This window comes from Populus euphratica, unplaced genomic scaffold, assembly GCF_000495115.2.
Source record: "Populus euphratica unplaced genomic scaffold, PopEup_1.0 scaffold48.1, whole genome shotgun sequence".
NCBI lineage: Eukaryota > Viridiplantae > Streptophyta > Magnoliopsida > Malpighiales > Salicaceae > Populus > Populus euphratica.
In genome coordinates this window covers 686,927-698,804 of record NW_011499879.1, presented here as the reverse complement: position 1 = coordinate 698,804, position 11,878 = coordinate 686,927, and the positions used below count along the sequence as shown (strand labels likewise).

The 11,878-nt window shown below is 32.0% G+C and overlaps 1 protein-coding gene across 1 annotated transcript; it reads left to right on the top strand.

Moving 5' to 3' along the window:
* Positions 1-2,380: 2,380 nt before the first annotated feature.
* Positions 2,381-6,621, top strand: LOC105128995 (uncharacterized). The gene is made up of 3 exons (XM_011030873.1): positions 2,381-3,596; positions 5,291-5,411; positions 5,859-6,621. Exons 1-3 carry the CDS (start codon positions 2,868-2,870, stop codon positions 6,419-6,421), a joined length of 1,413 nt encoding a protein of 470 aa, XP_011029175.1. The 5' UTR covers positions 2,381-2,867; the 3' UTR covers positions 6,422-6,621.
* The last annotated feature ends 5,257 nt before the right edge of the window (positions 6,622-11,878 follow it).

Genomic DNA, 11,878 nt, shown 5'->3' with positions numbered 1-11,878 from the left:
CCGGCCTGGGATGTGGCTTGGGCGGTGGACGGCTTTTCTTCTCTTGTTTTTTTTTTTCAGTGGTGCTGCAACGAGGGGAGAAGATGGTGGGGCTAAGAAATGACGATCCTTGGCAGTGTTGGTGTGTTTGTATTTCCCTCCCTCTGTTTCACAGTTTCTTCATCTTCCCTCAGTTCTCCTTTTGTTTAAAAATTCTCCCCTCTCGTTTAAAAAATTGTCCCTTTCTTTTCGTTTCCCCTTCCCTCTCCTTCCAACCAAAAAAAACCCCTTGTTGAGGATAATATTTATAGGCCAAAGAGGAGCGGCGTGCTATTGCGCGTGGGCCTTCTGTTGCGCATGGGAAGCAAAGGAGACACCGGGTGAAGTCTCCAATGGGGGCGTGGTGCTTTAAGTTTTGGGAAAAGAAATAGTGTTAAAATGACACTATTCAGTTTTTTTTTTTAATTATTTATTTTTATTTTTATGGGGTCCGAAATGGGTTACAACACGGGTCATAAGATTAAGATAACCATATAAAAATAAATTCAAAATAAATTATGAAGCTCAATACCCAATAATATAATAATATAATGTTAGAGCATAAAATTTAAAAAAAAAACTAAATTTTTTTAAAAACACAAAAGAAAGAAAACTAATTCAATAAATAATATTTTGTGAGGATGAGAATAATAATTTTCGCTCCTCTTAGTTTTTGTTAAATAAATATTTATTAGTTTATGTTGATCTAATAACATGTTTAGACGGATATAACATAAGATAATACAATCAATAAATATGTTATGTAATGAAGTGCAATTGTGTATTACATAGTGAGAGAATATTTATGTCGGTGTTCACCAATAAATACAGTAAAAATATATTCAATTAAAAAAATTCATTTAAATATATCCATGAAAATATTCTATTGATGCAAGCATTTATATTTATCAATTTTCTACCCGCGGACATAATACTCACCCGTTGGAGTCAAAAAAAAAAAAAAAACAAAATAAAGAAAACAAGAAAAGATATACCGAACTATGTTTTACATGTAAAATTCGTATTCAGTGAGCTTCCAATCCATGCAACTATGAAATTAATTAACCAGGGCAAGTAATCGTGGTCAGGACCACACTATCATGCATGGGTCCTGTTGGGAAGACCATACCCTAGCCAGAGCTAAAGAACTTCAAAATTTGCGAAGTACTCATTTTGTTTTTTTACCTTTTGCTTTGGAGAATAGTTACACGCATATATACTCATCATGTTGTTTCCTTCCTGGTTTGCAAGTGGAAAATCGAAATCATGATCATATGAATCACCAGGCACGCGTGCCTTGTTCATCTTCAAATTATTTCGTACATTATTAGTAAATTATTTCTAACTTTGAAAGAAAGCTTACTTCCATTATAGAACCGTTTATCCATAGCCAACTTTGTTCTGAACAAGCAAATTCTTAAATGATTAGATCGCAATTAACTATGATTCATAATATAAATAAGGTTAGTTACCAATGTAACTCGTCATTATTTTACTTTTCTCATCTAAATCTAAACCACTGGATTGAAAAAATATTAATGATGACATTTGAAACATAACATATTATATATATATATATATATATCTTGAAACATAACATATTATATATATATATTAAATACGCTTTTGTTTCTTACAGGACAGCTATCTTGTCCTCTATGGGTGACGAGGTTTGTCGCCTCGTGGATCTATGTATCATATGGTGATGATAAAGAGGAAGTAGCTAACCGTTAATGGAAAGCTCCCCTGTCCCTGCATGAAAGAATCTTCCATTAATTAGTTATCAGAAAATCGAAGGCCGCAACAAAAACTTCTTCAGACCTTCGATTGCCCTTCGTCGAATAAACAATTAAACAAGAGGAAAATCTAACAGCTGATCATTTTTCGCGCTTCCGCTCTTCTGAACTTCAGGACAAGTCACACGTGCCAAAGAGCGTAAGAAATGGGCAGTCAAACTACTATCATTTTCAAGATTTTTCAAGGTCAACTAGTGGTCATCGAAACCATATTTTTAAAAAAAATTAAATTTTTTTATGTTTTTAAATAGTTTTTTTAAACTTACATACACTTCGAAATAAAATCTAGGTGGGTGCCTTTGGCATGTTTCAAGGAAAAATCGAAGCACCCCTGTTTACAGTAGTATACGTGTTTCTAGCTTTTAATCCCATGCAGTCATAACTCTTAATATACTTGGTTATTTATAAAATCCAATTATAGTTCAGAATCATTTGTACATGATACTGTGATCTTTTGATAATTAAATGATTTCAAAAAATAAAAATCTCAATTAATAAATAAAAAAAACTAAGGTCCTGGGATGTAAAGATAAAGGTATTTATGAGAAAATATATGTATAAAAATACAACTTACTATCCACAAGTTAACTAGCTAGGTTATAAAGTACAGCCAGTTCATAAAATTCAAAAAATGCATTAAATACACAAACCAAAGCAATAAAATAACCAAACTTAAGATTCAAAAAAACAACACACCAGAACAAGAACCATCCAAGCTTCTTCTACCTCTGCAAAGACTGAACTCCCTTAACTCTTCTCACTCTCTCATTGAGATCTTCACCCTTTGGAATTGGAACCTACCTCCCTCTTTCTTTCACTTCCCCACCACCATCCCTCTGTAAGTTTTAAGTGTCTGCACTGCTAAAAAGCTGTCGTCTCATAGCTGGTGAATTTATGCAACCTTCCTACATTTCCCTCTTTAAATGCCTCTTTGTCTCTTCTTGCAGCCTTTTCTCTGTATCTGTCTCCCATCATTTACTTCAGTACTGTTTAAGATTTAAATCTAGCTAGCTTGATCATTTTTCTCAACTTATAATTAATTCTCAATTGACAATGGCCTCTAGCTCTTCTTCTTCTAAGCAAAAATCATTTCCGATTGAAAGATCAAAACCCTTGATGCTCAAAGATTATCTTCTTGATGATCAAAGTTCATGCTCATCCAACGGCTTCAAGTCATTTCCTCGTCGTCGATGCTGCACAACAGTCCGGCTTCTCCTCGAAATAGACCTCAAAACCAAGCAGCAGCAGCAGCAACCAAGGCAGATTTTCAAAAGAAGTAAATCAAAAGCAGCTTCTACTACAATCTCAGCTCTTCAAAAAGCGTCGGTTGCCGTTATGAAGGCCGTTAAACTACTCCCATTCCCCTCACCCAACTCCACCTTGAGGTCTCCGCCACCGTCAAGAACCAGGAAGGGACTCTTACCTCGAAGTATTTCACGGAAGCTGTTTAAGAAGAACTTTTGGAGAAAAGCAGCTGATCAACATGGTCAATGTAGAGAAAGCAATGAGATCAGAGGGTGGAGATTGTTCGGTGAGTTCTTGGAGGAACAAGATAAACTGTCCGATCAAATTACAAGCGGAATTTCAACAAGCTTCAGCAGTAACAGTAACTGTAACTGTAACATTTGGACTACTGAGAGTGAATATACTGTTGACAGTGGTAATTCTACGTGTAACAGTTGCCGAAACGACTCCGTTTGCAATAGAAAAGATTTAATAATCAAGGAAGTCAGCGACGGAGTGAGCGTATCAGGCGGTCAGGATTCCATCACAAACAGGAAGGTTAGTGAGAAAAGTTTGTCTTTAAGGTTTCCAGTGTACAATTGTCTGCCGGTGGATTTCTCCTATAATTGGTTGGTAATGGTATTGGTGGTTTTGCTAACCTCCAATAAAAAATTGACACGAGTTTAACTCCTATATTCTCTTCAAAATCGAGTCAAGAAAATGTGATTTCTTGCAGCATTTTAATTCCATACGCGTAGTTTACTTCTTGACTGGAAATTTGAGTCTGCAATCAGGATCAAGAAGTAGAGTCAATCTTAAGGCGTCAAGGCTAACTTGAAAATGCCCTAAAAAAACCCTAAAAAAAATAAAATTGAAGGGGATATTAGAGAGTTACATAAATATGGTAGCTGGGGATTTTTGGCATTTTCATGTGGGCTTTTATGGGGAACTGGATACGGTGCATCTCGGGAACTTGGAATTAAATACCATGGAGTGCTTCGAGGCCTCCGATACCGCTGCATGATGTCTACTTTGCGGCATCTACGGCGATGAAATGAGACGGAGTATTTAGGCTTCTTCATGGTATATGGGACTGTATATACTATATAGTTTATCAAATATTTTTTTTTTTTACTATTATTTGGCATGGGTATTTTGAAATTTAGTCATTAGGTGCGACCCAATTTCACTACTTTTTCCGTCGGTGACATGGAGTTTTGGTAGGCTGCTTGGAGAATAATGCAGATATTGATTTTTTATATATATAAAGAATGTAGAGATAGGGTTTGGTGGGCTCGTAGTTGGACAATTATGAATTCTAGGGAAGTATTAATCTACGCTAACAATTGGGATTATTAAAATTAACTGAATAGCTGGACAGATGTCTTGCTGTTGTCTTGCGGTTGGTTGACTTGGCCAACTCACCCAGTCTTGGGATTTGCCATTCTGGCAACAATTGTTTCCTTTTTCTTTTGTCTTGCAAAGACAATGATTGATCGATTTTAGCGAAATTACAGTATGGTGTTATAAAAATAATAGATTATATTATATGGTGTGTTAAGGCATTGTTATCCAAAATCTAATGATTTGTTTCGTTAATTTTAAGAGACGGGGGGGATAATAGACTTGCATCTTTATTTGTGTTTTGGTTAATATTTATCACCCATGTAGTTTTCGGATGTTTAAATATTAATTTTTAAAATATTTTTATTTAAAATAATATTTTTAACATTGACATATTAAAATAATCTAAAAATAATTCATTTAAAATTAAATAAAACATTACATATATTTCAAAATTCAACCTAGCTGGATAAATTACAAGTCGCCAAAGAAAATAATTCAATTCATGTATAGGTATGAGGAGTCAAGTACTGTAGTGAACTCTGCCCAGGGGCACTGGAAAGTATGGGCAATAAAATGACAAGACTAGGATTACCCAGTTTCGAATTATTTGAATGCATGGACATGGCGAATTACCCGAGTGTCGTGGACAACAGTGATCATGTGACATTATTATTTTGTTGCTTTCAAAATTATATCAAATCAAATTAAATCATTGAGAGTAGGGAATTGAAATGGGGCATCCAATTTTATGATGGACTTTCGGATATGTACCAACTGCATTATTTACTGTAATTATCGAGTCTGTCTCCAGAGACCATTTTCCTAGTTGCGTTTTAATTTCTATCGTAGAGATGCTTGCTACTTTCATGCATTAATACTTAATAATAGCTCATGTAATGCAACAGGAGTGGCCAAATGAGGAGGAGAAGGAGCAATCCAGCCCTGTGTCAATTCTGGATTGTCCATTCCAGGATGAAGAAGAAGAGATTGGCTCTCCTTTCCAACGTAGTCTTATCCGCGTGGAAGGTATCCTTCTCTCCATCTCCTAACAACTCTCTGTCTCTCTCTCTCTCTCTCTCACACACACACACACACAGTTTCCACACTTTATGAAATTTTTGATAAAGAGTGGTGATTTTGCGATTAGGTGACCTGCTAGACAGGAACGTAGTTGCCTCTTCTAGAGCGGTGATTTTGCGATTAAGTGACCTGCTAGACAGGAACGTGGTTGCCTCTTCCATGAAAACTTCTAAGGCAACTAGAGCCAAGTTATGGGCCCTTGAAATAGGGTCCAGAGAGGAGCTTTGATAGGATGGGACCGAGCTCTATTAACCCACACTAGATATAGCTACGTTGTGTAGCCTAACTAACTAAAGATAATGTGAACAAGATTTTGCGAGTAAAAATAAAATTGTTATTGTTTACCAGTTGGGATTCATATTTTAACAAGATTTTGAAATATGTGATCAACAGGAACTAAACAGAAGCTTATGCAAACGATCAGAAGGTTTGAGAGCCTGGCTCAAATAGACCCTTTAGACCTGGAAAAGCGAATTGCAATGGCAGAGTTGGAGGATGAATCCCCCGTGCAACATTGTTCAGTGTCTATCCACGGTGATAATGAAAACGATTTCAAGGAAACTAAAGAAAATGGAACTGAAAAGCATGCACAGGAGCTGCTTAAGCATGTCAAATCGACAATAAGCTTGGCGTCTGAGGCAGATAGTACTCTATTGTTGGACTTCTTCAAGGAGAAAATTGTAGAAAATAATGCAGTTGGAAGCATGGTTGGATCATATAAAGAATTTGAGCAGGAGCTAAGGGTAGCTCAGGAATGGATTGATGGGCAGCCTAAAGAAATGTCTTTGGGGTGGGAGATGGTGGAGAGGAGGCATGTCTACGTCAAGGATATGGAGAAGAGTGGGAAGTGGGAAAATGTGGATCAAGGAAAAGAAGAGGTTGCTCTAGAATTAGAAGTTCAGGTCTTCAATTCCTTGGTGGACGAATTCTTACTTGATTATATTCTGCTTAATTAATGTATTAGTAGACTGTTTAAATTAAATCCATTTGTTAATTATTGGATCACTCAAGGTTGTTTCACTCATTTTGAAGCTGGGCAAATTAGATGAAATGATTAAAGACACCCTGAGGCAGTCAGAGCACCAACTTTACGTTGGAGAAAAATAAAAACTCGCACAGATTTTAAATTTTGTGGAATGATACCAAGTTCTTCGTCGAGTTTCCTCGGGATTTTGTCTCTTCAATCATGTACTTCTAAGTGGCTAAACATAATTTCATGCCTGCGCCTGACCGAGTCTATCAAAACTTTTGTATATCAGCTATTTGACATTGCGAGGCCCTTATGTTAGGGCTTAGAATTATAGATTTCTTTTCTTCTCTTTAACCGAAAACGAGACAAATTAACATTATAAAAAAAACTAAAATCCTGTGGATTGAAGTCGATATATATATATATATATCATTTGATGGTATTTTTGATGTTTCAGGTTCAATTACGTAGTGAATTATCAAACTTACCCTGAATTTTTTTTTTAAAAAAAAAGACGAGAGTGCTAGGGCATTTATGTATCTTCCTTTTGATTTTTTAGATAATTATTAAATTAAAGGAGGGGCTGTTGCATCTTTTACCGGTTATATAATATTATTTAAATAATTAATATAGAGCTTCGTGGGGTCTAACAAATTTATAACAGTATGTATGATTAATTTACGTGGTCAAAAAAATGACTTTTAAGGCTTTGTTTGTTTGTAGAAATGTTTTTTTTTTAAATAAAAATTATAAAAATGAGAATCAAAGTTAATATAAAAATTAAATTTTAAGAAATGAAATTGAAAAATAAATATCCAAAACAAAATATATATAGCAATCAAAAGTTTGAGGATTAAATTTGATATAATCAGTAAATAATGACATTTCTAAATTTTTCACAACTTTCAAAAAGTGTTTTCCGCCCAAATTTTTCAAGAAAACACTTTCCTGAAAACCAAGCCAAATTTTCCTTTACTGGAAAGTGTTTTTTGTTGACCAACTTTCGTAACAACAAATAAACACAAGAAAGTTTAGAAAATAATTTTCTAAAAATCAATTTCCGAAAAACAAATACAGCAAAAAAAAAAAAACACTTTCCTGAAAACCAAACCAAATTTTTCTTTGACTGAAAATTATTTTTCATTCACTAAAAAGTATTTTCCGTTGACTGGAAAATATTTTTTATTGTCCGAAAAATATTTTTTGTTTATCAAATTTTCTAATGACAAACAAACACGAGAAAATTTGAAAAGTTGTTTTCTGAAAACTACTTTTCAGGAAACAAACATGGCTCATGGCAATGATGGAATTCTCTCAATGGTCCTTACTTGATCAGGATCACGTCAATGGCCATTTTTTTTTTTCTCCTTTCTCCTCATTTTACATAAGGACCTTGTCTCTAAAAAAAATCAATGTAACCCTTTAATTAGCTTTTTCTTCATATTTCGTCCTTGATTTTTTTATTAGTAACTATTTCATTTAAAATAATTTATAAAAAAATAAATTTGTTTTCAATTTTATACCTTATGGCTTTTTTTATCTTTTAAATTTGATTCTTAAAAAGCTCAATGTGACACTTCAATTGGCTTTTGACTGAAATTTTTTTATTTGAAATAATTTATAAAATTATTTTTTTTAATTTTACCCCATGGGTTTATTCATATGTTTTATTTGATCCTCATTCTTTTAATTCTTATTTATTTGATTTCAAATGGTTTATATAATTAGTTTGTTTTTTGATTTCATTTTCCTTTGTATTTTTTTTCCTATTGAATTTTTTAACTTTTAAATTTTTTTAGTTTGATTTTATTTTACAAAATTATCCTTCAACATTAAATTTATTGGGTGTTTACCTTCTTAATTAAGCTTAGGTCTAGAGCTTACAGGGTTACAAGTACGAGATATAAATCCAGGGTTAGGGATTTTGGTCAAATTTGCTTGGTTTTTTAATTTTTTAATTTCATCATTTGATTTTTTTTTTCCCACTTTCAATTGGAGTTTTTTGAATTTTTAGTAATAACATGGTTTCATTGAATTTTTATTTTATTTTATTTTATTTTGCTAGATCTAGCACTTTTAAAATGATTTTTTTAATTAAATTAAATCTATTTATTTCGACTTTTGACATTAAATTAGTCTCATATTGTCAACTTTTGACATTAAATTAGTCTCATATTGCATTGGGTTTTTTATCCTCTTTGTTAAATCTTTCTCTTTTAAAAGGTATTATTTTTTTTATTTGATATTTAGCTTTTTATTTGAGCCCAAATGTAGAATTTAACATGTTGCAGCTTTGAAAGATAAAACCAGGTTCACAAAATTCACATAAATTTGCTTGGTTTTTTCTTCCTTTTAGCTAGTATTTTTTAGTTTCATTCTCATACATTTCTTCTTCTTTTTTTCCACTTCCTATTGTATTTTTAATTTATTTTGGAAAAAAACAAGGCCCGACTTAAATCTCGGGTCCCCTGGGTTATAAGTCAACCCATCAGATCAAGTAGAGTTTTAAAATACTGTATTTTAATTTTAATATTTTTTTTTCAAATTTTATCCTCACTCTTTTTATTTTTATTTATGTTTTTGATTCTTTTATGAATTTGTGGCCTTATTCAATATTTAATGATATTTGAGGTTTGATCCTCAGTATTTTCATAATTTTAGCCATTTCATCAAATTTTGATTCTTAGTTATTTTATCAAATTTTAATTTATTTTTTATTTCATCGTTGAATTTATAATCTTAATGTTTTTCAATTTCATCGTTCAAGTTCGCTGATATAATGTTTTTAGATTTTTTTGGTTTTAATAATTTTTTTTAAAATTTTATTTTTTAACATTTTAATTTTTGAAGATCGACAATTATTATTTTTTTCAATTCTTTTTTTATGATATCAAGTTATTATTCTTTTATGTTTTTTAAAATACATTTACAACACTCGAGCATTGTTTTGTTACACTTTGAAAAAATCAACTAGGCATGCAACGCAACGGGCAAGCTATATACTAATATTTAAATGACATGAGGTTGGTTTTACTATTCATATAAACAATGAATTAACCTTTAACTTACCTTAAATTTTAGTAAATTTTCCATAAATAAGTTTTTTTTTCAAAAAAGAATTCTTATCCTGCCCATGCCAAAACCACAACCAATCATGTCGCCATCCTCTAAATTCTAATTGTGTACGAGGTTGTCAGAAATCAACCATCAGCTAAAATTACTCGGAAGATGGTTGAAGCTGTCAAGTTCCCCTTGTTTTTTACATTGATGGCGGTCGTTTCAACTTTACGAGCTACATCATCAGGAAAGCTTTAACATGTAGTCACGAAAATAAAATATAAATAAATAAATAAATAAATAAAACTCTAGTAGCAAGCTTGCAGGTGTCATAACTACAAGCTAGTTGGGCCTAGGCAGTCGATTGATGGCAAAGATCAACAGCAGTTTTTGCTATGGCTTGTTGGGGAATACCCATATGCGGGCTTGACCCATCAAAGTCTAAGCCTTTTCTCTTATACTCATTTTCATTAATTCTTTCCATTTAAATATTGTTGTACATTTTTTTTAGTTCAATTACACATAGAAAGATATTAGTTTGATTTGTGACAATTTTCTTCCTTTTATATTTGATATGAATTATTTGTATTTTATGAGGTTGGTATAAAAATAAAAATCATTTATTATTAGCAACAACATTTAACCCCCAGGATAAAATGAATTAAAATACTTAAAATAGAAATGATAGTCAGTGCATTTATTCTTTGTTTTTATATGAAAATTAGCTTTCCGATTTAATATTTAATTATCATTAACACCTCTTTTTTGAAAAAGTAATCACACCCCCCTCCGCCACTTTGCTTCTTCCATGTGAAACAAACCTAGACAATGATAGTTTTTTTAATCATTTCATATAATCTTCTGGATTTAATTCACGAGACTAGCATTGTATAGTGATAATAAAATCTCATGTATTTTTTAATTTATTTTATAAATTATAAACGACATTTCCTTGTTTCTCAATTTAAAAGAATACATGAAAACACATTCATATTGCATTTTTTTCAAGTTAGAGATTGATTTAAAATGCAACCCGCAATGCAAGCATTATGTTTGGATGTTTGAATTTAAAAAATATATATTTTAAAATACATCCATAATATCACGTATTATTTTATTATATTTAAAATTAATTTGGTGATAAACCAGTTTTGAACTACAAGGTCAGAGATATCCTTCCTCTTGAAGCTAAAAAAAACTTTATTCAAATTTCTTATTTTCCTGCTTTTAAATCTAGAGTAGTGTCAAAATATTCACACTAAAAGATTAAAATTTGAGAAGACTAGTCAACACAGGTCTCTCGAGGCAGGAACGTTGAAGTGGATATAGAGGGAGTGGCCGCCCCAAAGACCGTTTCCCATGGCGTTCAAATTAATGCATCAACCTCGACGGCGACAGCTTTTGAAACCCAAACAAGTAAGCACACTCCACTCGGCCACCGCTGCTTCCCATTTGAAACAAACCTGTTCGTGGAGGAAGAAGATTGGGTGTGGAATTAGAGACAAAGGGAGGAATCAGCTCTGGATGGCACATCCTAGTTTTGACAAGTCATTGTCCAAAATTATATGTTCTCTTCGCACACGGAACAGGTCCAGGTTGCCGACAGGTATTTCTAACTCCAAATTTCAATATCTCGCCGCATTTCCCGTGCATTATTTGCACCTATAGTTAATAAACCCACAAGCGATAAATTGTGGATTAAAGACCTAGTCGCCGATTAGTTACTAAATAGTTGAATTGTATTTTATTATTTTTTTAATTTTAAATTAATATTTTTTAAGTATTTTTTGATTGATTTGATTGGATAGTTTAAAACATTAAAAAAATATTACCTTAATATAATTTTAAATTAAAAATATTTTAAAAACCATTTCTTATCCGCCTATTAAATATTGCTCTTGGATCCTGTTTGTTTCTGTATTTTAAAAATATTTTTAAGAAATTTAATTTTTTTTAATTTTTTTATTAACTTTAAATTAATATATTTTTAGTGTTTTTAAATTATTTTGATATATTAATATTAAAAATAATTATTAAAAAATAAAAAATTATTAATATATATTTTAACATAAAAAAATATTTAAAAAATAATAACAACCACACTTTCAACGAAATCCATGATTTGTGTAGCTGATCCTTATAAAACTGTTTCTTTAATTTATACCTTGTCTTTTTGGCAGGTTATAATTTATAAAAAATAAATTCCAAATCCTCGTGAAAAATTATGTGGTTGGAGATAATCATGAGCCTTTCAATTGGAGTTTCATTGACCATTTAAGAGGGTTGCCATGGAAGTCAATTAGCCAGTCAAGCCGTTTTGCGTTTCTAGATGATTAATGCAAGGGCTGAATTAATAGATTTTGGGGTGGTTTGTTTTTTTTTTTTT

What these genes read in the sequence shown, in the direction of transcription:
- LOC105128995 (XM_011030873.1), top strand. Translation starts at nt 2,868, where the DNA reads ATGGCCTCTAGCTCTTCTTCTTCTAAGCAAAAATCATTTCCGATTGAA. An exon ending in ATTCCATCACAAACAGGAAG is followed by an intron (nt 3,597 to 5,290) that starts GTTAGTGAGAAA and finishes GTAATGCAACAG; the next exon opens with GAGTGGCCAAATGAGGAGGA. An exon ending in TAGTCTTATCCGCGTGGAAG is followed by an intron (nt 5,412 to 5,858) that starts GTATCCTTCTCT and finishes TGTGATCAACAG; the next exon opens with GAACTAAACAGAAGCTTATG.